The sequence below is a fragment of the Panthera tigris genome, chromosome A3 (assembly GCF_018350195.1).
Source record: "Panthera tigris isolate Pti1 chromosome A3, P.tigris_Pti1_mat1.1, whole genome shotgun sequence".
In the NCBI taxonomy this organism is placed as follows: domain Eukaryota; kingdom Metazoa; phylum Chordata; class Mammalia; order Carnivora; family Felidae; genus Panthera; species Panthera tigris.
Window position 1 is genome coordinate 21402021 of NC_056662.1, and position 27504 is coordinate 21429524.

Sequence of the window (27504 nt, forward strand, 5' to 3'; positions counted from 1 at the left end):
GAAGACAGTCTGGCAATCTCTCAAAAGGTTTAACATAGAGTTATCATATACTTCAGCAATTGTGCTTCTAGGTATATACCCAAGAGAATTAAAAATACATCCACACAAAAACATGTACCCAAACATTCACAGCTGCATTACTCACAATAACTTAATAGGAGGAACAACCCAGATGTCCCTCAACCGATGAGTGGATGAATAAAATGGGAGATATCCATAAAATGCAATATTGTCTGGCATTGAACAGAAATGAAATTCCGATACATGCTACAACGTGGAATGAAAGCATTATGCCCAGTGAAAGACGTGTGTCGCAAAGACCGTGTATTGTGTGATTCTGTTTATATGAAATTTCCCGAATAGGCAAATCCAGAAAGACAGAAAGAAGATTAGTGGTTGCATCAGTTGGGAAACGGTGTGGATGGTGACTGCTAATGGGTATGGAATTTCTTTTTGGGGTGAAGGAAATATTCCAAAAGTAGATTGTGGTGAGGGTAAACAACTGAATATATTAAAAGCTATTACACTGTGCACTTTGAGTGACTGAATTTCATGACATGTTAATTATATCTCAATAAAGCTAAGCAAACAACAGGTGAATCCTGGATTCCATGGTTAGAAATTTTCCCTGAGGCAATAATTTGTCAACAGGCTCAAAGATGTGGTTTATACCCGTCGGAATACCAGAAAGCAGAGATTACATTTATCACTTTAAACAGAAAGAGATTTAATACAGGAAGCTGGGTTCTTGCAAAATTGTGGGAAGATCTGGAGAGTGGGCTGGGCCTCCAGGAATGACTCAGAACATCCCCCACCATGCTGCCCACCGTGGGAGCTGCTGCTTCCGTCACAACCCAGGGGCCTGGGACCGCCGTCTTCAGGAATTTGTCACTTTGGCTTTAATGTAGGGATCAGATGTCGATGACGTCTTCACCGCCACCCCAGGGCCCCCACAGGCTGGTGACTGGACACAGACCACGGCTGCAGAGAATCCTAATGGCTTTACAATGGGCAGGATACAGCCAACGCTGAGGAAGAGACCTCCACCTCACTTTTGTCTTCCAGGTCGTGCATGGGTGCATTTAATGGGCACGACCTCACTGGTCTCCAGACCGTAGCTGCAAGGGAGTCTGCGCAACGCGGTCTTCACGCTTCCCCAGCCCCTGAAGTACAGGAAGGTGCACAGTACGAGGTTGAAATGGATATTGAATGAACCGACCTGCCGTCACCGGTTTAGCAACACTGAAAGAAATACGACGAAATGCCAACAATGGCTCTCTCTGCTGATGACATTTGAAGTGACTTTCATTTCACTCTTTCGGCTCTTTTGTATTTTATAAATGTGGCACAGTGACCACACATTAATATCAAGTAGGAGAAAACCACAGATGTTCTGTTAAAGCCCCAGAAAGGAAACATGCCTGCCTCATTTCTCTGTCTCCTTCAGGGCTTGGCACAAAACTGGGCCCAGAGGGGGCCCCAATCCAGGCCAAGCGAGTGCCCCCCAGTTGGCTGCCTGAGGGATTTCTGGGTCCTTCTCAAGACCCAACACTCCAACCTGAGGGTGGAGTTGAGCTTCTACGATAATCCTGACTCTGACACGGTGGTGCTTCGCCTTAGCTAAAACTGGCCAAGTGCCAAAGCCGTGTGACCCTTCCCAAGTGCCAGTCTTGAGCGCTTGTGGAGGCTGTGCCGGCGGGTGAGGTCATGTTCAGCTAGATCAACGACTCAGTCCTGCCTCTCCCGCGCACCCGTCAGGCCCTGGGGCCATTGCTGCTTTGGTCTGCTACCAGTTGGGCTCGGCCATGCAAAGGCCCTGTGGGGACTGGAAAAGAGAGTCTGTCTTCCAGGGCTGCCCCTTGGTATTGTGAGGAGTTCCTCAGTGGGTTTGTTGTACCACTTTCACTTACACAGCTGTTAGGTCTCCGGTCGTATTAAGAGAAGCACAGGGACCAGAATGAGAAAAGTGAGCGTCTCGATTGAGCCACCCACAGCCACATCCGGGCTAGTGAAGCAGATTATCTGCCTCTGTTTTCCCATCCCACCCAGAGCCAGCTTCTGCCTCACACTTCCTGCCAGTGGACAGGAAATGTGTTAACAGCTGGTCTTCTTCCTCCTTGGGGCTTTAGCAAGGGTTCGGAGAGACCCCAGAAGGCCTGATAGTCATCAGAAAGCAATCCCCTCATTTACCACATCCACTAACCAGAGAAGAAAACTGAAGTTGCAAAGGGGAAGGGACACGGGCAGGGTCACAGGGCCAGACGAGGAGCTTGTAGGGAGAGGGCTCCTGTATCAGTCATGGCTTTCAGAGACTCCAGGGCAGGACTGATGGGGAGAAACAGAGAGAGGAATGTCACCGAGGGGTGGGAACTGGTCCTCTTGGGGACAGTTTACCCCACAGGATCTGCACACATATCCCAGCCTCAGGGCTCTGCCCACCTAGAGAGACCAGGTTGGAGAAAACACTTCTGCCCTTGACCGGCGATGGGCATCATTTCCGTCTTTGGCCTCAATTTGTTTATCTTGAAACTCCAGCCCAGGGATCCAGGTAATCACTCAATTCAAGCTCTAAAATTCCATGGTTAATAATTACCCCATCATCTTCCCCAAACTCAGCCCTAACTGCACCACTCAGTCCCCTGCTTGAAAGCCTTCCCATGGCTCCCTATGGTTTCACCTGAGTCTGGCGAACGAGGCCCTTTGTGGTCTGGTTCCTACTAAGCTCTCCAGCCTTGACATTCCTTCTGCGTCCCGCCAAACTCCAGCCATTCCGGTTGCCCACCTCCCGCCCCACCCCACCCCCGCCCCATGGATTCTGCACACTCTTCCTCGCCTCTGTGACTCTGCCCTGAATGCCTACCTAGGTCCCTTTGCATGAAATGCTCCTCTTTGCCTTAATCCCAGCTCATCCTGCAAAGCCCAGATTAAGGGTCACCTCCCCCGTGAAGCCTACCCTGATTTATGACACAGAAAGAATCCCTTTCCCATCTCAGGTCCCTCAGGCCCCAAGCCTTCCTCCACCACAACCCCGAACATCGTTTATGGGAATTACTGTTTACCCGGTGAGCGGATTATAACCTATTTCCTCCACCGACCCGACAATTCCCTGACGTTAACAGGAACCGTGTCTTGTTCATGGATCACCCACAGGAAGTGTTCAACAAATGAATGATCCGGTGAATAAAGTAATCCCTAAAACACAAAAACAGGAGCAAAAACAACTCCTCAGCCCCACTTCTAACTTTTTGTGGGTCTCTGGGCAATCTGAGCCCTCTCTGGGCCTCGGTGTCCCCAGCTAGAAAATTGCAAGGCTGAACTCTCTGGCTTCCGAGGGCATGACCTATGACCTATGTCTCCCCACAAGCTGCGATAACTCAACCCCCAGTGATGCTATCAGCTCACTTAAGAACTAGTTAGCCACTGAGGAAATTGAGCCACAGAGAAGTGAAGCCATCTCTAAGATCATCACACAGCATCTAATGTGTGTTGGCCAAATCTTCACCTCTGCAGGACTGAATTTCCTTCTGAGCTTACGACAGCTGGCCATTCAGATGCAAAATACACCTCTCAGGCTGTGCCTGAGAACACCGTTGCCGTGCCCAGGTCGCCACATCAAGGAAGAGCATCTCGGGCAGAGGGGACAGCCAGTGCAGAAGCTCCGAGCTGGGAGCCTGCCTGGTGTCTACAGGACTGTCAGGGGGGTCAGCATGGCTAGAGCTGAGGGAGCAGGGAGAGCATGGGGGGAGAGGAGGTCAAAGAACAGCGGGGTCAGACTGTGGAGGTCTTGGGGGCCTGACGAGAGTGACCCGGGGAGCTATCGCAGGTTCTTGAGCGGAGGCGTGGCACGATCCGACCGATGTTTTAGAGGGATCCCTCCGCCTGCTGTGCGGGTGCGGGGACAGGGGAAGGGACAAGAGAGGAAGCAGGGAGGCTTAGTCCAGCTGAAACACACTAGTGGCTTGGACCCGAGTGATGGCAGCAGAGGTCGTGAGAGAGGGTCACATTCCGGAGATAATTTAAAGGCAGACTCACAGGATTTGCTGACATACGGGGGGTGGGGTTTGAGCAGGTGACACAGGGAGAGTCAAGACTGACTCCAAGGTTTGAGGCCTGTGCAAATGGAGTGGTGGCGTTGCCATCCACCGAGAAGGAGGGGCTCGGGAGGAGCAGGTCAGGGCTCAATCCGGAGGGTGGAGGAGGCGGTCAGAAACCCGGGTCAGGATTTAGGGGTGGGGACAGGGCTGAAGATGCACCTGTGGGAGTCATCAGTACATAGCGTCTAAAGTCACGGGGCTGGCTGAGCCGCTCACGGGAGCGGCAGGTGGTTGAAGGAGAAGATGGATGGCATAGGCCCCGGCCTACGGTCAGTGCTTAGCGAATGACGGCCATGCAGCTGTTGATGTGGACACGAAGGGACACGTAGTCCTGGAGTCAGCCAAGCTGTGAAGGACAGACAAGCGCAAGGAACAGAATGGGCAAAGGCACAGAGGTGTGGACAGGGCCCCACCCCCCTCCCTGGCCCGGGGCTCCACCCTCTGGGGCCTGGATACTAACACCAGCCCCCGGCCCAGCTCCCAACGCCCCACCCCCCATGTCCCTGCGCCCACCCCAGGGAACATGCATTCTGCAAAAAGCATAGTTTTGGAGCCAGGCAGGCCCGGTCCTGGGCAGGTGCGTCAGTTTCTCCACCTGTAAAACGACAGGCCCTTGAAAGGCTTTTAACAAAAGCCACTGGAGGTGGCTGGGCTGGTGCCTGCTGCTCTCTGTGGACCTGTGTGGGAAGGTTCATGAAAGCCAAAGTCCTGCCGGCCTCTGCCTCTCAGGACACTCCAGCGGATGGCCTATCTGAACACGAGCAAGGTGATTCCCATGCCTTTCTTGGGGCTGCTGCTCTCGAAAGATGCACTTTTCCCAGGACTACTTATGGCAGGGGGGGTGGGGGCGGGGGGTGGAGCGGGCCCTTGTGCTCAGTTGGCAGAATGTGTCAGAACGCAGGACCAGGGGCTGCAGGAAAGGGACAGGTGGGACGTGTGCCCGCCCTGGTGGGCCCCAGGGCCCATCCTGGCTCCTGAAGTCCCCCCCATGACTGTAGGCAAGCCACTTGATCTCTCCGACCCTCAGCCTTCTCATCTGGAAATCGGGGGATAGAGCCATTCATCAGGCCGACAGAGAACCGCTGGAGAGAATGACAACGTAGGGTCCTCGTGCAGCCGGCTAGGGCTGGAAACAAACCAATAAAAAGCAATAACGTGCATAAGTGTCCTCCACACAGAGCTGGCACAGTTGGGGCTGGATGATGCTGGCATTCCTCTCACACGCCCGAGGGAGAAAGTAGAATTGAGGTCCTCTAAGCCCTCGGGAATCATAAGAGTCATAAAAATAGCCAACATTTATGCAGCTTTTCCTGGGCCCAGTGCTATCCCAGACACTACTAACTCATGTATTCCTGAGTCTGGGAGGTTGGTACTCTCATTATGCCCATTTTTTGGGTGAGAAAACTGAGGTGCAGAAACGGGAAGTCACCTGCATAAGGTCATGCAGCAGAGAGCTAACTAACTTTGAAGCCCTCCATCGGCTCCGCCTCTGGTCCCCCTGATAAGCCTGGGTACTGCCCTGAGCACCCAGGGAGGGTGGGGGCCTGGGATGAAGGTAGGTCCTGATGCAGGATTTGTTCTGACCTGAGACGGGGCATCAATCACTTCCCTCTTTCCGCTTCTCCATTCCCCAGCAAGCCAACCGCCAACCGCCACTGGGAAAGGGCAGGGTTAATCTCCCAAGCTGTCAGGTCTTGTTTAGAAACCTGAACATTCCGAACATATTGACAAAGCAAGGGGGCTGCATCGGGGAGAAGGTTCTTAGCAAAAGAGGCGATGCTAATCCAATGTGACAGAGGTATTTTTGTCTTAGGCCAGAAAAGCAGAGAGTGAAAATTGCTCCCGGGGAAGGGGGGTCAACCAGCTGGGTGCCGGCTCAGGAAGCCCTGGGTGGGGGCTGCCGTGGGGTGAGCGCGGGGCTCCATTTCCCGGGAATTGTCTATGAGAAGACAAGGCCTTGCTGTCTCTGCTCTTACAGTCACAGCATGTGGAAAGCATAGACTAGGAGCATGAGAAACTCATTATTTGGTCCAACCTTGTCATTTCTCAAGTGGGAAAACTGAGGCTGGAGAAGGGAGTGAAGCCTTGATTCTATCAACTATCCATCAAAGAGCATTAGTTAGAAGCGGTTCCCCTCCCACCATGGCAATGAGGGATTTAGAAAAGCAGCTGTGGCTCCCTTCATGACTTTGATTTGGATTCAAGTCCCTGCCGTGTGGTGCAGGGCAAACTATTTAGGCTCTCTTAGTCTGTTTCCTTGGTAAAATGAGGACAATAATCCCGAAACCCCAGAGAGTTGTGGGGAGAATTACACGAAGGAAATGTAGGTGCACCCATCCTGCCCTTTGGTTGCATGAACAGGCACAGACTCAGGGCAGCTAAACATCCAAAAACTCAATTGGAAGCACAGGGGCTCACAGATATTTACTCAGAAGAAAATCCAAAGTCCCAGGAGAGGTTCTGATTGGCTGAGCTTGGGTCCCAGGCCTGCCCTTAACTACAGTTGGGCAGGGCTATTGATTGACAGTCCACTAAGCCTATAGAAAAGGGAAGTTACTCAGAAGCAAAACAATGGACAAACTGACTGTACTGAAAGGGCTCCCATCAAGTTGCAGAGACCTGTGTGCATTGGAGTTTATTCTTCTGGTCACTAAGGTCAGTGCTTTCAGGAATGAGGTCAAATTTCCCACCTCCTGTGGCATTGAGACATGGTGACCGCCAGCCCCCCGCGGAGGGGAAGATCGGGTTTCAGGCAAACTGGGTCAAGCCGGGTGTTGCTTCAGACCTCCAAGCATTCAGTTCAGGCAGACAGTCACTGGACTGGCTCATCTAACAGGCGGGGGAAACAAGTAGTCAATTCAGGCAAACAAGTGTTCGATTTAGTCAACGAGCTCAGCCACTGCCCTAGAGGGTCATTTGTTTTCATGAAAGAAAGTGTGTTTGATTCATATTGACCGAACTGGGTGCGTCAGGCAGACACAACCAATGACTCAGACTAAGTGGGGGGAGCAGAGATGCTGGGGAACACTGCGGAATCTGGCGGTTCATCCCCCATGCCTCCAGCAGTCCAAATGGGAGCTTAGCAGGCACACATCCCACGGTGTAACTCCCCTTGCTTGAAATGCTAACAGGATTGCTTATAGCATGGACTTCAGGACACCCATTCCCCCCCTTCCGAGCTGTGCAACTTTGGGCAAGTCACTTTACTCTCTGATCCTCTTAACAAAGTAAAAGATTTTTCAATACTTTCTTGGAGAGAGTGTGTGTGTGTGTGTGTGTGTGTGCGCGCGCGTGTGTGTAGAGTGCCCCAGAAGCAGTCTGAGATATAAATAGGGCTGTGGAGTAAAAGGAAATCCAGTGTGCAGTCCTCGAAATTCTGCATTTCAGATGTGGGAACTCAGATCGTAAAGCTCCCCTTCATTCATGTGTTGCGTTTGTGGGTTTGATTTTGATTTTGAAACTTGTGCCAATACTGACAAAAATATTTTGTGGGCTGGTGGTGGACTTTTTTTTTTTTCTCTTTTATCTCTGTCTATATTTTTGGTATCTACTTTGCCAGAATTGCTTTGTTTTAGAATATTTCCCTTTGTATAAAAACTTGATTCTTAATCTAAAATGGGGTATTCTCTTCTTTTGAAAAATTAACCTTTAATGACATAACGGATACATAAAAACATCTCCCCCTGTAAAAGTGTCCTCAACTTTCAGGGAATACTGAAACCACTTTAAGTCACTGGTACCCACCCTCCGAATCATGGCCCCAACACCCCTCCTGCCATCATCAGCAATTTGGAGTGGATTTTTTCAAACTTTCTGTATAACTTACATTTACGTACTCTACGTATATTTCCTTATTTGTTCTCAAGAAAATGAACAATCATGTGGAAATCATACCCCACATAATATCCTGCCATTTCCTTTTTTTTTTTTGCTCAACATTATGACTTGGAATCAATTCCATGGCTGTATGCTGAGATTACCTCTTTTTTTTTTTTTTCAACTGCTGCTTAATATTGCCATGCATTAAAAATAAACAAGTAAAAATAAATAAATCAACCAGTATTTTTACAAACCATGCTATTGAGATACACTTCATACCCAACAGGATGCATCCGTTTAAAGTACGCAGGTCACTGGGTTTTACTATATTCCCAGATTTGTACAGCCATCACCAAATCTGATTTTAAGATATTTTCTTCACCCCCCCCAAAGAAACCCCACACCCATCAGCAGTGGCTCCTTAATCCCCTCCCTTCAGCTCCTGACAACCATGAATCTCCCATCTGTCTCTATGGATTTGTCTCTTCTGGGCATTTCACATACATGGAATCACACAATATGAGGTCTTCTGTGACTAGCTTCCTTCACCGAGCATAAAGAAATTCACGCATGTCGTAGCAGGTATCAACATATCGTGCCTTTTTATTGTCAAATAATCAACCCCCTCTTTTGACGTCTTACTTTCTACCATGCAGGGTGTCAGTTCCCACAGACTGCCCATCAAGCATTGCTCCTGTGATCATCCCCCTTTTACAGGTGAGGAAACCAGGGCTCGGCGAGGTGCTGTGACTTACCCACGATCACGCAGGAAAGTAAGTGGCAGAGCGCTGGAGATGAGCCCGGGTCTGTTGAGCTCCCAAGCCTGTGTCCTCGTGGCTGAACCACGCCGTCACTGCAGGAAGCAAGAAGGGAGTGGAGAGCGTCTCGTGAGCCCAATGCGCAGATCACAGAGTCCTTTTTGCTCACATGATGCCTCTGGGTCGCTGTCATGATTGCTGACGGTTGCCCTGTGAGGCTGAACGGAGTGCGAGGGACGTCTTACCCAAGGCTAACCTGACCAAGGTCAGAGCTCCCACGCTGCTTGCTTGCACAGCTTTTCAGCATGTCTCCCTCTCTCGCACCTCCCTCGTCTACTGCTTTTTCTCTCTGATCCTAATTTCTCAGCTTCTGATCTTCGGGGGCTATTACATCAGGCTGGTATGTTACCTCTTTTTTAGGGCTGGATGCCAAGAAAGCGATAATGGGTTGTAAGTAGGGTCGAAGTGGGTTTTCCCATGAGTAGGGCAAATCTTGCTGCCTGAAACGGTCAAGACTCCACTCTCGAAAAGTCGTGCAACTCCCCATCCGACTGTAACCGCCTAGCGGGGACAACAATAATAGAAGTGACTTTCTCCTTGGGAGAGGCTTTCGCCTCCTCTTTGGATCTCCTCCTCTGAGCCCAGTGGGCTGGGGGTTTAGAGTCTCTTTTCATAGGAGACTAAAGCTTGAGGCCACACATCCGGTAGGAGGGGGCCGGGGTTGGAGCTTGGGGCTGCGGGACCCGAGTCAGCCGCTGCCACACCAGCTCACCACTGGTTCCATCAGGCATGCCTCGTGTCCCACCCTGCTCCCTGGTACGATGTAGTACCCAACTGCAAGTTAAATAAAAGCAGCTTCCTACATTTTACAAATTGGGAATAGAGGTACCGGGCCAATATTTACTTTTGTGTAGCATTTGAAGGCTCAAGGGCAACTCTGCTGTTACTTGCTGTGTGGCCCGGGGAAAGTTGTTCACCCTCTCCAGCACCTGGCTGGCTCCTGGTCCCGCCAGGGGCCACTGGCACCATAAATCCTGCCAGTCAAGTCTCTGGGTTTATCCCAGGCTTGAACAAGTCTCTTTCACTCTCTCTTTCTCTCTCTCTCTCTTGCTCTCGCTACCACAGGTCACTTATTCACACAACAAACATCTATTGAGCAGGTGAGTGGAGAGAGATAGATGCACACACTGGTCCTGATTCAAGGCGGGCTGTGACCGTGCCCTTCGGGTGCTGCATATGAGGGAAAGGAAGTCCTGCTCTGGATGGGTTCCAGGAGCAGGTGGCCTTTGGGAGGGGGGCAGAGCCCGGGTGCAAGTGACAGGTAAGAGGGGAGGGCATCCCAGGCAGAGGGCGCAGCTCGAGCAAAGGCCCAGAGGTAGATAACCCTGGGGTGTGTCTGGGGCCAAGCGGTGTGCCTGGTGAGGCCGGAGGGTGCAGATGTGGGCGACGCAATTGGAGGGTATGTTGGGCCAGACCTGCAAGGCCTCGAAGGCCAGGTGAAGAGCTCGACTTGGCCCTGAGGTGTTTCAGCAGGGAGGGGGGCTCACACAGACCTCTGAAGGCTCCCCTTGGCCCCGCGGCTCCCCACACCGTCAGAGCAGCCCCGTGAGGTCTGCGGTGTGATTGCTGCTTTCACAGAAACGGAAACCGAAGCCCCACCAAGGTGAATTAAAGTGCCCACCGTCACAGAGCCGAAGGGGCATTGCGAGGACAGAGCTGCAGGCAAGATGGCCAGGTCAGTTTTTCCATCTGTAAAATGGACATATTGGGAGGGCCCTTCCCAGTCAGGCGCTCTGCTCTCTGGTCCCCACCCCTGCCAGCCACCCAGATCCCAGTCCCAGACAGGACACCCGTTGAAAGGTCACGTCTATGCCTTGACATTTTCCGTGCGTCTCGCCCCCCCTCGTCTTAACACCCCTACCTCATCCCATCCCACCTCAAGGGAGTCTGGCCCTGCCCTCTCTGGGCTCTCTCATGCCAGACACTGTTCATCTGCCATTAGTCACCAGTTGGTAGAGAAATTGAGGCCTTCAAATGCCCTATCATGGTCCCACCCACTACTCCCCTGCCCTGCCCTCCCCCGCTCCTCCCAGCTCAGGCCATCTCTGGACTGGGAGTTCCTTGTCCTTGGAGAACAGCAAAGCCCAGCCAGGCCCTGGGATCCCAGTCGTGCTGTGTGACCTCAGGCAGTTTCCCCGACCTCTCTGAACCTTATTCTTTTCTTCCTTTCCTTCTTTCCGTTCTTCCTTCAACTCTCTCTGACTCATCCCTCCCTCTCTTACACCACAAACGTTTATTGAAACTACCAGGCACCATGGCTCAGAAGCACTGACAACTGCCCTCGGAAGCCTCACTTACAGAGAGCTGTAGGACTGAACCTGACCCAGGCCCCTGAGGCCCTACCCCTGGGAGGGAGGGGGTGGGGAGCAGGTGGAATAGGACTGACCTCTGAACCATGGAAGAGTCAGCACAGGCTTTTGAATCAACCCCGGGTTCCAAGCTCCCACTTCCTGGGAGCTGTGTGACTTTGGGCAAGTCACTTCACTGCTCTGAGCCCCAGTTTCCTTATTTAACAAACGACGAGCATCGTATTGTGAGATTTAAATGGCACGTCTGGCTGGTACGAGGTTATTCAAAAGTTCTAAGAATTCACTTCTGTCAGGGTTCCTGGGTGGCTCAAGTCGGTTCAGCATCTGACTCTTGGTCGCGGCTCAGGTCATGATCTCACGCTCTGCCCTGGCAGTGTGGAGTTTGGAATTCTCTCTCCCTCTCTCTCTCTGCCCCTACCCCACTCATATTCCCTCTCTCTCTTTCTCTCTCTCTCAGATAAATAAATAAGCTTTAAAAAACTTTAAAAACCCTCACTTTTGAGGCCTGGAACCTTAGAGAGGTGAAGGACTGATTTCCCTAACGGTGGAGTTTAGGGAGTGACTCAACCTCATCAGTCAGTGACGCCGGGTACAAGATTTATTTGGGAGGCAGAGACTTCTTCTGAGCACCTCTAGACAGTAGACAATATTCTCCGTTGTCTGCAGCCTGTTTTATTCACACATATTAAAACTATTAAAATGGTATTCTTGTATACCCGTTTTATATAGGAGGAAACTGAGGCTCAGAGAAGTCTAGTAACTTGCCCAGGGTCACACAGCCAAGAGTGAGCCCAGATGCTCCCCTCTGACCATTGCACTGCACTCCTCCCGCGTGGAGGTGAAGGACCCCTGCCTACGCTCTCTGAGGACCTTAAAGCCCATTGCCACCCTCTCTGGGTCTGCCTTTCCTTTAGTAAAATGGACTTTGAATCTTTACTTGTCCAATAAAGTAAGACAAGGCAGGATTTCCCAGCCCCTCTGAACAGATGGGAAAGAGTGGGGCAAGGGTCCCCTGGTCCCCAGGCCTGGAATCAAGTCTTTAAGCCCAGCCTGGGCTCTGGCCACTGCTTGTCACTTCTTGGAAGCCGGTCCCGACCTTTGATTGCTCAAGTCACTGTGTCACTAAGGTGGCCGCGGTTCTATGGAAAGGGCAGAGGAAGGAACAGGAGGCAGCTGTCTGGGTTGCGTACAGGCCCGGGGCTCTGGGCCAGGTCCCCTACCAGGAACAACCCGATGGGTATTCTAAAGAGAGTCGAGTGGGTTCCTGTCCTGGAGGGAGCACCCAGACGGGTTACAAAGGAAAATTAGTACCAAGTAGAGGAGAAGGTATTATTTCCAAGTGGAAGAGAATGGACAGAAGCAAAATGCACCCTTTCGCCTGGGGCAGGGCTGACATGTGTAGAAACATACAGCCTGCAGTACCCCTTTTACCAAGCCTGACAGTCCCCAGCCCTCCTGTTTCTCCTTGAGGTCCCTGTCCCTCAGGGCCAAGTGTTTTGGGACCCTTGGCTATTTTGCTCCAAAACTCAGGGACCCCCAGTTATTACGTGCTCGTTACCTATTAGGTGCTCAAAACTCCAGGCCTACAAGAAAGAAATTCTTGCCACCATTTTGCAGAGGGGAGACTGAGGCCCGGAGAGTCAACCTACCTGCCTGTGGTCACACAACTGGTCGGGGTCGGAGCAGGAACTCCAAACCTGGTTTCTTGGTTGCTGTCACTCACCCTGCTTCTTCCTCCGAGCTCTTGCCAGCTGCAGGAAACAGTTTTTGTTACCGTATCTGTAAAAGGGGGCAATTACAAGGTTCACTCACAGGGTTATATTTTACAGGTCAGCAGGACCCATCACCGTGTCGCGAGTTTGCTCCCCTGAGACCCCCGACAGGGCCCATTTGACCCAGGGACAAACAGCCACTAAAGCCACGTGGATGTATTCCCTGCACTAGGTCACACAGGAATGGAAACTAAGGCCAGTTTGGTAGCCCAGATCCATCAATACGTATGGAACTTGTTCCAGAAAAAAAAAAAAATTGGGGGAGGCCCACAGGCTCCAGTCTCTCCGGGGACCCTCCCTGCTCAGGCTTCCCAGTGGGTAAGAAGCATAGGAGCCTGGAGAACCAGAGAGACCAGGATGAGTTCGGCCAAGGTGCTGGGTTCCAGGGGTCAGAGGCTGAGTCCTTGGAAGTTTGGCTTTGTTTCTTTCTGGCACACAGTGGATCCGCAGGGAAACTCAGTGGAGGGAGCAGAGGGGAAGAGAGGGAGAGATGGGTGGGGGAATGGATGGGGTGCTGGATGGACGGACAGATGATGAGATGGGCTGAGGGGTGGACGGGGAGAGGCAGATTATCAGTTTTGCCACAGGAAGTGGTGTGGGTGTGCCTATCTTTGTGGGATGTCTGCATGCCTGCACACGAGCCCACGTCTGCGTGGGGGTCTATCTCAGAGTTTCTACAGTTTTGTGCGTCTGTGGGTGCCCCGCTCTGCTTGTGTCCACACCTGATGGTGTGTGTGTGTGTGTGTGTGTGTGTGTGTGTGTACTTCTGTGCCCAGGTGCCTCTATCACCCAGAGTCTGATGATGTGTCCAGGTGCCTCTGTGTGTCCTGATCTAATTCTGTGTCTCTGTCCATTGCCGTCGCAGCCTTGAGTGCTGTCCGCTCCCCCAGGGGGCGCCCTTGCCCAGCTGCCACTCCTCTCCTCTCAGGCTCCTGCCCCCGGGGCACCCTAACTGGCGGAGAGCAGGGCCCAGAATGGGCAAAGGTGGCCCCGCCGTGGCCCCGCCTTCTGGCGCGGCCCCGCCCCCTGCCCGCCCAAAGCGGGCTATAAGTTCTCTGTCCCTCTCAGCTTCAGCAGTGCTCGCCTTCAGTGGTCGCACTTGGAGGGTCCTGCCACCCGTCAGAGGAGCCACCGCCACCACCTGACCATGGCCGAGGGTGAGTATCAGGGTCAGCGCTGCCACCAAGCACGGGCCCGCGCCTGGCCACCCCTCCCTGTCTCAGGGGTCCCCCCTGTGCCATGGTCGGCTGGGGGTCAACACCTGGCAGGCGCTCTCCCCAGTCTGGAGAGCAACAGGAAGGCTGGGCTGGGTGTGAGAAGGGCCTGGCTCCCCCTCAGGCCTGGCCCCGCTGGGGCCTTTCCATCCCCAGGGCAAAATCATTAACCCCTGCCTCCCCGAATCAGACAAAGCAGTGGAACATGCAGGCGTGTTGTAAACTGTAGAGCACTGGACTAGCGGGCCACTGTCACTTGTCCTCGGTCAGTTAGCGGGGCTGGGTCCCTGCTGTGGGCCGGCCGGCACGAAGCTGTGCAGCAGGGTCTGGCCTGGCCTCAGGACACTTAGTTTTGGTTGGTCCCTGCCAGCCGCGGGGAGGAGGCGTGCATGTCGTACCTAGAGGTGTGCAAGTCATGCCTGGCTGACTCCTTGGCCCTGGGGCCAGAGAAGAGGTTCTAGCACCCTCTGGGCTGAGAGCACACATGTTCTCTAAGGTCCCCTCCGGCCCCCAAGTTCTGCAACCCCAGTCTTTGGCCACTTGTCGATTCTCAGTTTCCCCTCCCATAAAACATGGATGGGTCGCCCTCAGTACATCCGTGAGGGCCAAGGGGAGTGGAGTCGGGGTCCGATTAATTTCCTACCTGCTCCCCCACTCCACACACACACACACATACACACACACACACACACACAGTCGCAGCGGTGGCAGCACTCCTGTCCCAGGGGAGGGGTTTCTGCAATGCAGGGTGTCCGTGGACTAAAGCGGCTGGACCCCGTGACCCGGCTAACTCTTGGCTCGAGTCCATGTGGAGAGGGCCTCCACACCACACTGCAGCCTGGGAAGGAGGCGCTGGGAGAGGGGCTCTGAAGAGGGACATGGGGCATGTGGAGCAGGGACGGGAGGAGGGAAGCTGACCTACCGAGTGACCTCGGGCTACCCTTGTCCCTAGCTGGGATCTGGCTCCCCAACACATGAGATCAAAAACCAGCTCAGGGCTGGCTGTGATGGGTCCTCTAGGTGGCATCTCGGATGCAGTTTCCCATCCCTGGCCCCGAGGGGGGCTCAGTGGGGCTGGGGGACCCTGGAGGTGCCAGCTGTGGATGACCTACCTGCCCCATTACCACAGTGGCCGTCTCCTACAGGGGTCCCGCTGGCCTGGGAGACCTGGGGTCCTTTACTCAGTGCAGAAATCCTGTGATCCTGGAGCTCAGTGCTTCTGCACCTTGGGAGCTGGGCATGACTTCTGGAAATTCTTCTTTAGATAATAGCCCAAGAAAGCACCCCACCTGTCCCAGCCCAGGAACTGACAATCTCTCTATGGTCTTCCAGGGGGGACGATGGTGGTCTCTTCCCGCTTAAGCTCTCTGGAGTAGAAGTTTTCAAAAACAGTGTTTCCTCACCCTAGCAGGCCAGCCAGAAGCCCTCCCGGGCGGTGGGGGAGGTCTCTCCTGCTCTGAGCCCCAGGGGGCAGCTCCCTCGGGTCTCTTCCCAGGCTCAGAACAACACGGGAGTGTTAGGGAAGGGAAGGAAGGAGTGGGGGAGATGGGGAGCAAACCCTGAGCCGTGGAGCGAGGGGCTTCCAGTGCAGGCTCCAGAATCCACAGCCCGGGTTCAAATCCCAATGCCGCAGCTTGCCTCGGAATATCTCCTCCCAGTGGTGATAGTATCTGCATAGGTGGAGTCGTTGTTGTGAGGTTTTGGGGGAGAAAAGCCGTGTCAAAGCCCTCTCTCAGCAGTCACCGGGCACTTGGGGATCTTCCATGGCAGAAGCAGGGCACCCGAGTCGATGGCCCAGTGGAAGGACCCACTTGCTGGGTGACTTTGGGCAGATCCCTGCCCCTGGGTCTCAGCTGGACCGCGTACTCTCCAAGGGCCCCACGGCTCTGAGAGCCCACCTTGCCCACTCTCCCCACGCTGCGGTCTTCTTAATCTTAACCTTGAGCTTGCCAAGATTTCTGAGGTGTGTGCTTCCCTCGGACTCCTCACCCCCACCCATGACCTCTACCCCTGCCTTGGCCTTTAGCTCCCTTTGAAACTACAAATAGAGCTTTCACATAACAAACTTCTGCCCTGGGCTAGGCCCCACTTCCTCTGCTAGTCCTCTCAGCAGCCTTTTGAGACTTCAGAGGAGGCACAGAGAGGGAGAGAGACCCGTCCAGGATCACACAGCAGCACTGCAGAACTGAAAAGCGTAGGTCCGGAAGTCTCCAAACCCTCTGTCATTTTCAAACCTTTTTTATCATGGAGAATATTGAAGACTCATCAAAGTAAAGAGAAGAATATAATACATGCCTGTATTCTCATCACCCAGCCTCCTGTGGCCGCCCCTGCCTCCCGGTACCCCTCACCTCCCCACCCCTGCCCCTGTTATTTGGAAGCAAATCTCAGACATCACCATTTCACCTGCCGATATTTCAGTAAAACATAAGGGCTCTCTCTCTTTAAGACATGAATAAATTAACCAAAAGTCCTTACTACCGCCACGATTCCACGGGCATTCAAATCTGTGATCGTCTCATGAGTATAATAAACGTTTTAGAATACTTTTTAAAAGACCAGGACCCAGATGAGGCCCGCATACCACAACGGGTTGAAATGTGTCTTCAGTTTCTCTTAATCTATAGTTTCTCCCTTCAACTAATTTTTTTCTTTTTTTTTCTTGCAGTTTTTTTTTAAGTTTATTTATTTATTTTGAGAGAGAGAAACAGAACGTGCCTGCAAGCGAGGGAGGGACAGAGAGAGAGGGAGAGGGAGAGAGAGAGTCCCAGGCAGGCTCTGTGCTCTCAGTGTGGAGCCAGACGCAGGGCTCGGTCTCAGGAACCGGGAGACGGTGACCTGAGCTGAAATGCAGAGTCGGACGCTTAATGGCCTGAGTCACCCAGACGCCCCACCTTGCGGTTTATTTGTTGAGACAACCAGCTCCTCTGCCTTTTGTCTCCCAGAGTGTGAATTTTGTCCGATCGCATCCTGGTTCTGTGTTTAACATGTTCCTCAGTCCTCCGTATGCCCTGTAAATTGAAAGCCGAACCTAAAAGGCAAAATCGAACCTCCGCCCAATACTGCCCCACCTCACTTTTAACAAAAGAACCCTTTAATCGTGACCGTGACCGAATAGCTCCTGTTGAGTGAGCATTTGTTATGTGCCAGGCACCGTACTAAGTGGTTCACAGCAGTCCCGTGACAGGTGAGGAACGGGAGTCCAGAAAGTGGACTTGCCTGAGGTCACGATGCTGGAAGGCGGCCAGGACTTCTCCCACCACGCCACAGTGAGCACGACATTGTGACTATGACAGTGAGCACGGCGTTGTGACTATGAGGAAGAGAAGAGTCGTCGGGGAGATTCGGCCCCGGCTGACCCCAGGGTGACAGGGGGGGGTGGGGGCTTGGGAGGGGGCAGGGCGGGTAACCATTATCCAGAGAGGCCTGGCTCCCGGGGATCCCCACATCCACGGAGCCCCGAGGGCACAACTGGCTGAGAGAGGCCACCCCGGCTCAGGCTCACGCCCCTCCTGCTGTCTCCGCAGAACTGGTTCTGGAGAGATGTGACCTGGAGCTGGAGGCCAATGGCCGTGACCACCACACAGCTGACCTGTGCCGGGAGAAGCTGGTGGTGCGGCGGGGCCAGGCCTTCCGGCTGACACTGCATTTCAAGGGCCGAAACTATGAGGCCAGTGTGGACAGCCTCACCTTCAGTGTCACGACCGGTGAGTACCACCCCGTCGCCCCGACCTGCTCTGTTCTGTGATCTCCTGGCCCCCTGACAATGAGGCAGGTGGCTCCGTTCCTCTTTGCTCCCCCCCCCCACCCCGAGAAGGTCCTAGCGGTCACTAGCCCCATTGTACAGATGAGGCAACTGAGGCCCAGAAAGTGGAAAGGGGACGCCCCAGGCCACCCAGCCTCGTAAACAAGTTTGCTGGGCACCCGGTTCCAGAAAACCTGTTATCGCCCTGGATAACAGCTTCCTACCACAAAGGTCATCAAGATCCTGCCCAAATCAAAACAGCTTTCCAACTCTTATCAACAGCTACTTCCCCCAGTCCACATAACCTGAAGTCCTCTGGGATCGGGCTCACGTTGGCTCTGGGTAGTGGAGAGAACCCAGCTGCCATCTCCCTGAGGGGACAATTTTGTGTTCCCATAGTTCCTTCTCCAGGCCTCAGGAGGGCTGCCTCAGGCTCAGGGGGTGGCAGACCTGGGCTCTGGTGTGGACTGGACTGCCTACCCGCTGTGTGACCTGGACAAGTTGCTTAGCCTCTCTGGGCTTGAGTTTTATCTTGTGAAAAGCACTCCTGGTAGAAGGTGTTAGGTGAGAAGGGCCAGACGTGGCGGGGTGCCTTGTAGACGTTAGTAGCCGCTGCTGCTTTTGCTCTGGGGGGCCCAGTGACGGGTGAAAGGACATTGAGGCCCCAGCCACGTCATCCCCACATGCCCAGTTCCCAATCTTCTTTGCTTGCCATTCCTGGGAAAGTGGCCTCGAATGCCAAATCTCTGGATTTGGCTCCTGGTGGGAACCACTCCCTTGAGATCAGCTAGGGGCCACCTGGCTGGGACTCTGCCCAAGGGTGAGAAAGGCCAGTTCTTTCTGAGACCACCGAGGGCAGAGAGAGCAGCAAACAGGCTGCGGCCCATATTTACCTGGGTGGCCGTTTGATAAGGCTTATCATGGTGCTTGCAGACCGGCCACGGATATCTCCCCCGTGCCTTTCCTTCCTTCCCCTCTGCTTCTGGCACAGATACACCTACTACCCAGGGGCAGCCCCCCCCCCCGCCCCCCGCAAAACCAGTACCCTTGGGGCCCTTTCTAACTGAACTGAGGAGCATCCGGGAGCCTCTGATCTTTTTAACTCAGTTTCCCTCTCTGTAAAGTGGAAGGTTGTAGTATATGACAGTTATGTGCTGGGTAGGATACCCTGAGAACAGTCAGGGTCAGGGTCAGGCTTGGGATGATGAGAATCACAGCAACCTACTGTATGCATGCTCGTTCTCGATCTGCCCATCTGGGAAACATACTGAGACCCCATTTTACAGATGAAAATACTGAGGCTCAGAAGGGTCAAGTTACCTGCCCAGGTCACACAGTAAGTTAAGGACAAAGCAGGGTTCAAACCTGCCCCCAGAATTGAGGCTTTTCACTGGTGAGCTGACAGCAGACATATTTACCTAATCACCATAAGGGCCTGCTGGGCCTCAGTTTGTTCTTCTGTGAAATGGAACAGTAGAGAAACTGCCAGAGGAGGCTACCACTGACTTCCCACCTTCTTTCTCTTCTTTCAAGGCATCTCCTTTCTTTCTTCTTCTCCATTTATCTAGGCGGCCTGGTGCCAGGTAATTAGGCCTCAAGTTCAGGGTTGGGGGAGGGGGTGGGTACAGCTGACCTTCCCATCCCAGCAGCTAATCTCTGTTTTCCAGTCTCTACCAATTTATCTCAAACCATAGCCGGTCTGTGCTGGTCACCTCCAAAGCCCTCGAGCAGACACGGAGGGCACTCTATCTCTGGATGCACACAGCTTCCCTGTCTGGGCCACCAAGACCCTCCCATGGGCTGAGGAAGCCTGAGGGACAATACCAGGAAGCCAGGCCTTTCATCTCAAGGCCTGGTTTGGATCAGCACCCAGCCCCAGGCCTGGCCTGAGCACCTTGCTCTTGTGCTGCAACATTCTAGCTTGTGGTCAGCCTGTCCTGCCTCCTAAGGGAAACTGAGGCCCAGAGAGAGGAGAGAGCTGGCGAAGGTCACTCAGTGAATGGAGTATGTGGCCTGATCCTACACATACCCAGATGGTGTGTATTTCACCCAGACAGTTGGAGACCTGACAGGCTCTGTTAGGGGACACAGACCACAATAGACAAACACTTTATCATGGGAATAAAGCTGTTTCCTTCCAAGAGGGGACCGAGCTTTGGAGGGTGAGTGGGGTGGGAGTGAGGCCAGCCTGAGGGAGTGAAAAGAACCTTTATGAGGTTAATAGAGGGCTTTTCTCTGGAAGGTTTCCCTCATCCACCCCCTTACTCCACCCAGTCATGGTCTGGGATAGTCCCCAGGACTCCTCAGGTCTCCAGGTCATTTAGGCCCACAGGGATTCCCCGAAGCATCTCTGGCCCCACAAAGATGTGAAACCAAAGCCGATGACTTTTTGAAGCCAGCTTATGTGAGCAGTGGTGGTGCGGGGGGTGGGGGGGGGAACAATCTGTTCTCTCCCCGATCCCCCATCCGGGGACCCTTGGAAGAAAGCAGTGTGTGTGTGTGTGTGTGTGTGTGTGTGTGTGTGCACAGCTGCCCCAGGACGGGGAGAAAGGGAAATGTTTCCTGACCTGTCCTTGAGGGTAGTATGTCAATAGAGACAGTGGCTATGGGACCTGGCCCAGGCTATTCCCATGGTGGCCAGATCACTGGATGTCCAAACAGGGACATTTCTGAGAATGAAAGGACACCATTAAGAATTATGCTGGGGCCGCAGGTATAAACTGGGGCTGTCCCAGGCAAACAGGTCTCCCCGCCTTTGTCCCTCGCAGCCTCACTTTCCATATCTGTAAAGTGATTCAGTTGAACAAGACAATTTCTACATTCCACCCCAGTCCTCAAAATCTGTTGTTTGGCCTGGGGATTCTGACTTTTAATAGTCCCTTTTGACGACGCTGAGGAATGCCCACATTTACTGCACAATTACTGCACTAGTCACTGTTTTGAATGCTTCCTGAGAAGTCCTTTGCCGGTCCTCTAAACCGGGCCAGGAAGTGATAGTGACAATAATAAACCAGAGCTATCATTTATTGAGCACTTACTGTGTGCCAGGCACCATGCGATGTACCTCAACTGCTTTAGGCTTTATAATGACCTTACGAGGAGGTAGGTATACTGTAATTGACCCCATTTTACAGATGAGGACACTGAGGCCCAAAGAAGCTAAGTAGCTTGTCTGAGGTCACAGAGCCAGTTTCAGACACAGGATCGACCCTCCTCACGCATGTGGTCCAAGCCTGTTTTCTTCCTGGATGAGAAAATTGCAGATCGGAGAGGCCTGGTGACTTAGCCCAGCTCACGGAGCACTCAGAACCTGAGAAGGGGGACCAGACCCAGGCTGGCTCTTGGGGCCCTGTGCTGCCTGACTTCTCAGGCTTATAGCTGACTCCTGGCACCCAGTCAGGGCCTCGGAGGCCTGTGTCATGCCTGTTAGCTCACGGTTATATTTGGGCTCGGGTGTGGCCGGGGCTGTCGGGTGGGTAGGAGGAGGCAGGGTGCTGGGAGGGAGCCCCTCAGTGAACAAGCCCCCATATTGTTAGCAGCAGGTGGGCAGAGCTACAGGGAGGGAGATGAAAGGATAAAAATAAACTTTCCCGGGCAGCCGCCCAACCAGGCAGAGAAGGTTCTGTTTCTCCTCTCGGCCACCCAAGTCCAGAAAAGATGACCAGCCCCTCCTCGCCCTCCCATGACTCAAACCTGCCTGCCCAGGCAGGGCCCTCCCCGTACCAGGAAAAGCAGGCTCCCTATCTCGCTGAAGCTTCCAGACCCCTCACAAGAGACCACGGGAATGAGAGGCGCCCTGGAGGACAGCCCAGAGCCTAGAGATCTGGGCTCAGACGCTGACGTTGCCCCAGACCCCTACGATATCCTCGGGAGACCCCCTCCTCTCTGAGCCTCAGTTTTCCCATCTGTACAAGAGGTCTCAGGGAAAGCAGGCGGTGGGGGGCGGTGGTTATAACTACCTCCTTGGAGCTGCCTTTGAAGATACAGAGGCCAAAAGCTGGAGGGGGCCCTGGGGAGACAGACACCTAGAGGCTGGATGGGCCAGCACCTACCAGCAAGGGACCTCCCAGACGGGTTCCTGTGGGGCATCAGAGGACCAAGGTCTTATCCTACTCAAAGTCTGGGCTTCTTCTTCTGAAAGGAAGAGCTGGACCCTTGCAGGTAAAGGATTTAGGAGGAAATGGAGCATCCATTGGTGCTACAGATGGACAAACCGAGCCCAGAGAAAGGGCGTGCAAAGTCACGCCAGCCCAGGCAGCGCGACGGAGGCCCTGCCCCAGGTTGAGCGGTCCCCTGCCCCGGGAGACATCTGTCCGGTTGGGAACCTGCTGTGGGCGCGAGACCTGTCACATGCTCTCGCAAAAGCGCCCTGCGAGGTCGGGGTCTGACCCTCGCTTTACAGACGAGGAAACCCAGGCTCAGGGAGGTGAAACCTCTCGCCAAAGTTCCCTCAACGGCCGGCAGCGCACCTCGGCCTCCGACCCAGGCCCGCGGGACCCCCGGCGTGTGCCGGCCCCCGCCGGGTCTGCCGCCGTCCCTCCCTGCCCACGTCCGGCTCACGGCCATTGCCTCTCCTCTGTCAGGTCCAGCTCCCAGCAAGGAGGCCGGCACCCGGGCCCGTTTCCCGCTGTCCGATGCCGTGGAGGAAGGTGCCTGGACGGCCAAGGTGGTGGACCAGCGGGACAGTGCCCTCTCGCTGCAGCTCAGCACCCCGCCTAACGCCCCCATCGGCCTGTACCGCCTCAGCCTGGAGGCCTCCACCGGCTACCAGGGCTCCAGCTTCGTGCTGGGCCACTTCATCCTGCTCTTCAACCCCTGGTGCGCAGGTGAGCCATACGATCCGTCAGCAGGGTGCGGAGACGGGCAGGGCCGGGCCCACCCACGGGGGCCACTGAGGGTGGGGGCAGTGGGGCAGAAGAGACATCAAAGCAGGTTGAGCAAAACCCCCTCAGCGCCGTGCCGAGCTCCGGCCTCGCCAAAACCTTGCGATGTGAGTACACTTATTATTATCCCTACTTATGGAGGAAGAGACAGGCACTCGGACACAAAATGACTTGCCCAAGGCCACACAGCTACCAAGGGATCTCACCCTGTGCCGGAGCTCATGTGTTCCCACCGCACTGTGCCGGGGCACAGACGCGTCTCGGGTTCAGAGCCCCATTCGGGAATGCGGTGCCCAGGGGAGGCCCAGGGCCATGGCTCCACGTCTGGTTGTGTTTCGTGGGGCTCTGTTTGAAATCTCCCCAGACCGGCCTGGGGAGGGGAACCTGAGGGAGGTGGAGGGGTAGGGTAACCAGGAGAGGCGGGCAGGAGCAGTTTGGTTAACTACGTGCCCCTCAATTCTTCCTCTCAATAATCCCACGGGGGAGATTGTTAGTGTCCTCGATTCCCAGACAGGAAGCAGGCTCAGAGAGGTCAAGTGGCTTTTGAAGGGTCCTCTAAGTAAGTAAGTGGGCAATGCTGGGCAAAACTAGCAAGTTGCAGGGGACAGCTCAGAAGAAAGGAGGCTGGCTCGAGGAGGAAGGGGGAGGCAGGGGCTGCCACATCCCTTCCCGGGCCTCAGTTTCCCCATCTGACCGACAGGGCAATCAGATCCATTTCTTTCTTGCTCCTGCATAGCACGGCAGAGAGAGATGCCTTGTGGGCAGGCCTGGGAATGGGGAGTCCCTCCTCAACGCTGGGGTCCAGCCACACTTTCCAGCCTCTCCAGCATCAGACGACCAGTTTCTTACTGGACCACTGCTTTTATTTTTTTCTTCACCATTTTGGGACATTTTATAACACATTTGAGGGGAAAGGTTTTTTATTTTCTCTTGTACATATCTTGGCTTTAATTTTTTTTTTTTTTAAGCTTATTTACTTGGAGAGAGAGAGGGCGAGCAGAGGAGGGGCAGAGAGACAGGGAGACGGAGAATTCCGAGCAGGCCCCGACGCGGGGCTCAAACCCATGAACCGTGAGATCATGACGTGAACTGAAATCAAAAGTCAGGCGCTCAACCTACTGAGCCACGCAGGGACTCCGGCTTTTATTTTTAGGTATAACAGTAAGACATGAGAACATCCTCTTCATATAAGCTTTAAGCATTACAGGGAAACGGCCCCCGTGTTGACTCTCCTCCTTGGGGAGCACCATTATTAGCTGTCTTGGGGGGCTCCTCTCCTTAGATTCGAGTGCATGTGCCTGGAGACATCGCTGCGTTAATGGGTTTCTCTTAAACATAAAAGGATCCCACAGTATACATCAACCTACAACTTATTCCACTTTTCCCCTCTACCATACATCCTGAGGATTTTTCCCCACCAGTGTGCATCCATCTGCTTTTTCTTCTTAAGAGCTCAGAATGTTCCACATCTTGCCAGTGAGGACAGTTTATTGATCTGGCCCTCCACCCAGGGACATGAGGTCGTCCCCGGGAGGTCCTCACGGGGAAGATCACTCATCCTTGCTCACATGCCCTGGGGCCACATGAAATGGTGTCTTGGGACAGAAGTGGCTTCTCTGGACCGCACTGGAGATGTGTTTTGATCTCACCAATCTGCAAAGCTTACGCCTAGTTGCCAGCCCTGCCCGTGGAGCAGGAAGATGCCAGTGTCCCCCACTTGTCGACACCACAGGGTCTCAAAGTCCAGGGAACAGGGAGCGGAGTTCTGGGGATGTCCCCTTCCTTTGGCCTTTCCTCCAGCCCTGCCCCATCCCCGCCCCGCGGATTGGGGTGGCTGTCAGCCAAGCAGCTCAGTGACTAAAGTGACCCACATCCCAGGGCGGGAGCCCGGAGGGGACAGTTGGAGCTGGTGATGCTGAGGCAGGAAGTTGGGCTCAGTGGAGGTGTGGGTGTGGGTGGAATAGGAAAATTGCTGTCCCTCTGGGGCCTGCCTCTGGAACCCGAGCCTCCTATCCCCGAGGGGGGTGGGAGGAAGGTTGGGGAGGTGGGGGGCGGGGGTGGGGTTCTCATCCCCACCTTGACCAGCAGAGCTGCGAGGAGGGCACGGTCCCTGCCTGCTGAGCCAGGGTGGGGCCGAGCTGACATGTACTGACACTCTCCCCACAGTGACGAAACACCCTGGGTTTTTCTTTCTCTTTCGTTCTCCCAACCTATCTGCTGACTTACCACTGCCTAGTTCATTTACTGTAAGGCTATTTTTATTGCAGTCCCGGGAGCCAACAGTGCAGGATATACAAGGCAAAAAATACTCGGCCACTTTCACATTTGCTTTCCTCCGTGCAATAAGAGGGGGTTTGCGGGTGGGCCAGACAGCGCCCGGGGACCCAAGGGGCCTGAGCCCCTGCATTCTGGGCCAGGGCCACCATATTTTTAGGGACCCATACAAATATATTTTTTTTAACGTTTATTTATTTTTGAGACAGGGAGAGACAGCATGAACGGGGGAGGGGCAGAGAGAGAAGGAGACACAGAATCGGAAGCAGGCTCCAGGCTCTGAGCCATCAGCCCAGAGCCCCACGCGGGGCTGGAACTCACGGACCGCGAGATCGTGACCTGAGCCGGAGTCGGATGCTTAACCGACTGAGCCACCCAGGCACCCCAAAAATATTTTAATTTCTTTTAAAATCATGAGGAAAAAGTGAATGTTTAGGTCAGAGGATGTGTTTTGACATGTGATATTAATATATTTGTCATCGTACCAATGCAGTCATAAAGTATATTTAAAATTTTTTTTTTTTATGGAAGAAGGGGCCCACAGAAGCAAAGATGCCCAGGGCCCACCAAAGTCATGACGTGGCCCTGGATTTCCTCTCCCCAGCCTCAGCTTCTTCACCTGTGAAGTGGCGAAGATAAAGGCCAACTTGACCTTTACGGCTCCTGCCCTCTGGCCCCGACTGCCGCAGCCCTCTTCTCTGTGGTCATCAGCCACAGGCCACTGAGTTCCAGGCATTTCCTGGCAGCTGCACCTTTGCTGTCTCTGGTCCTCTGCTTAGAATGTCATCCCGTCAGGCTCCAAGTATCTAAATCTTAGTCCTTTATCAAGGCGGCATTCAGAGGTCACCTGTTCCAGATGGCCCTCCCGGACCCCCTCAAGGCGGACAGGATCCCGACTCCCCTGAGCCTCGGTGACCCTAGTGGGCTTTCTCTCTGCCTTGAATTACGCTCCTGCTCACACCGGCTGAGGGCTTTAGCTTGCAAAACACCTCCCAGATCTGCATTCCATGTTACTGTCAGGGAGCAGACTTCCTATGGACTAAAGCGGACGAAAAAGGAGAAGTGGTCTCCCCAGGGTCGCCCAGCAAGTGAGGATCGGCTAGGAGGTGCCTGACTCCTGGTCCAGTGTTCCTCTCTCTCTTGTGTTGGCATCAGTTTTTCCACCTGTAAAATGGGGCTCTCAAGGTCCCCTTCTCATAGAGCTCTTGTGGAGATGAAACGTTAACATGTGTGTCATATGCTTTTCGCAGGCCCCGGCAAGGGTTGCATAAATGGCAGCTGCTGCTAACACCTTATTTCATTGACACAGGATTATTCATGAACGATTAATTAATTAATTAAATCATTCCATCCTGAATTGATTAAGTGATTGAATCCTTCACTGATGGTTAAAAGATAGAAGGGCCTCCGAGGCTCTGGCCCGGCCCTAGCTTTCGGCGCCTGGCTGCCCTATCTGTGGTGACCCTGTGCCCTGCCAGACCCAGAGCTGAGGCCCCTTCTTTCCCATCCCCAGAGGATTCTGTGTACCTGGACTCGGATGAGGAGCGGCAGGAGTACATCCTCACCCAGCATGGCTTCATCTACCAGGGCTCGGCCAAGTTCATCAACAACATACCCTGGAACTTTGGGCAGGTAGGGCCGCATGCTGCCTTTTCCACCGCTACAGGCCCACTGTGTGCTGGGCCCTGGGTCTGAGACACTGAAAGCTTCAGAGGTGGGAGCTGGTCTCGGGGTTGTGACCGCAGGCTGTCAGGGATTCAAGGGCCCCGAAATGGCTGGAGGCTCAGAGAGGGCCCAGGCCAAGCCCGAGATCATACGGCAAAGGGTTGCCCTACCCACCGTGGAAATGGCAGCCCCAGATTCAAGGTGGGGAAAGAATCAGGAGAGCCTTTGGGAATTGTAGGGCCGGTCGGTGCTCCAGGAGGGAGAAAGGGAACATTCAAGGCCATATAACTAAGTAATAAAAATGCTCACTATGTGCTAAGTAAGTCCCGAGAGGAGGCTTTAAACCATCGTCTCAATCAGTGGTTTTCAAACTTGAGTGTACATTAGAAATCACCAGAAAAGTGTGTTAAAGCACAGATCACTGAGTCCCCACCCTTAGTTTCTGATTCAGTAGGGCTGGGTGCGGGCTGAGAATTCGCATTTCCAACTAGATCGCAGATGATGCTGATGCTGCTGACCGGTGGTCATACTTTGCGAACCACTGGTTGTATCAGTCAGCTGCTGCTGAATAACAAACAAGCCTGAAATGTACACACTTAACAACACGTTTACAACTTAACAACAACCATTTATTATTTCTTACAAATTCATGGGTCAACCAGAGCCTAGCTGTCTAGGCTGGGCTTGGCTGACCTCAGCTAGATGGCTCATCCCTGTTCCATGTGGTTCCTCACTCTCCAGCAGGTCATCCCAGGCTGGGGGTTCAAACTAGTCATCTTATTTCCTCTGCCATCCAGCCTCCCATGAAAGTTCTTGAGACATTGCTGAGAAAACTCATGAAGCAAGAGTCCTCCCACTCCTGGCCCTTCAACCTCCTGGTGTGTTAGGGGCTGTTGGCCTTCTGACATGGG

At 53.8% G+C, this 27504-nt stretch overlaps 1 protein-coding gene across 1 annotated transcript in view; it reads left to right on the plus strand.

Moving 5' to 3' along the window:
• The first annotated feature begins 13881 nt into the window (after positions 1-13881).
• The window catches only part of TGM2 (transglutaminase 2), a 32343-nt gene continuing 18720 nt past the window's right edge, over positions 13882-27504 (plus strand). The window contains exons 1-4 of the mRNA XM_042980424.1: positions 13882-13969; positions 17554-17733; positions 22355-22597; positions 26442-26560. Of these exons, the coding sequence (XP_042836358.1) occupies positions 13960-13969; positions 17554-17733; positions 22355-22597; positions 26442-26560 (552 nt within the window). The 5' untranslated portion in view covers positions 13882-13959. The remainder of the gene's footprint in view (positions 13970-17553; positions 17734-22354; positions 22598-26441; positions 26561-27504) is intronic.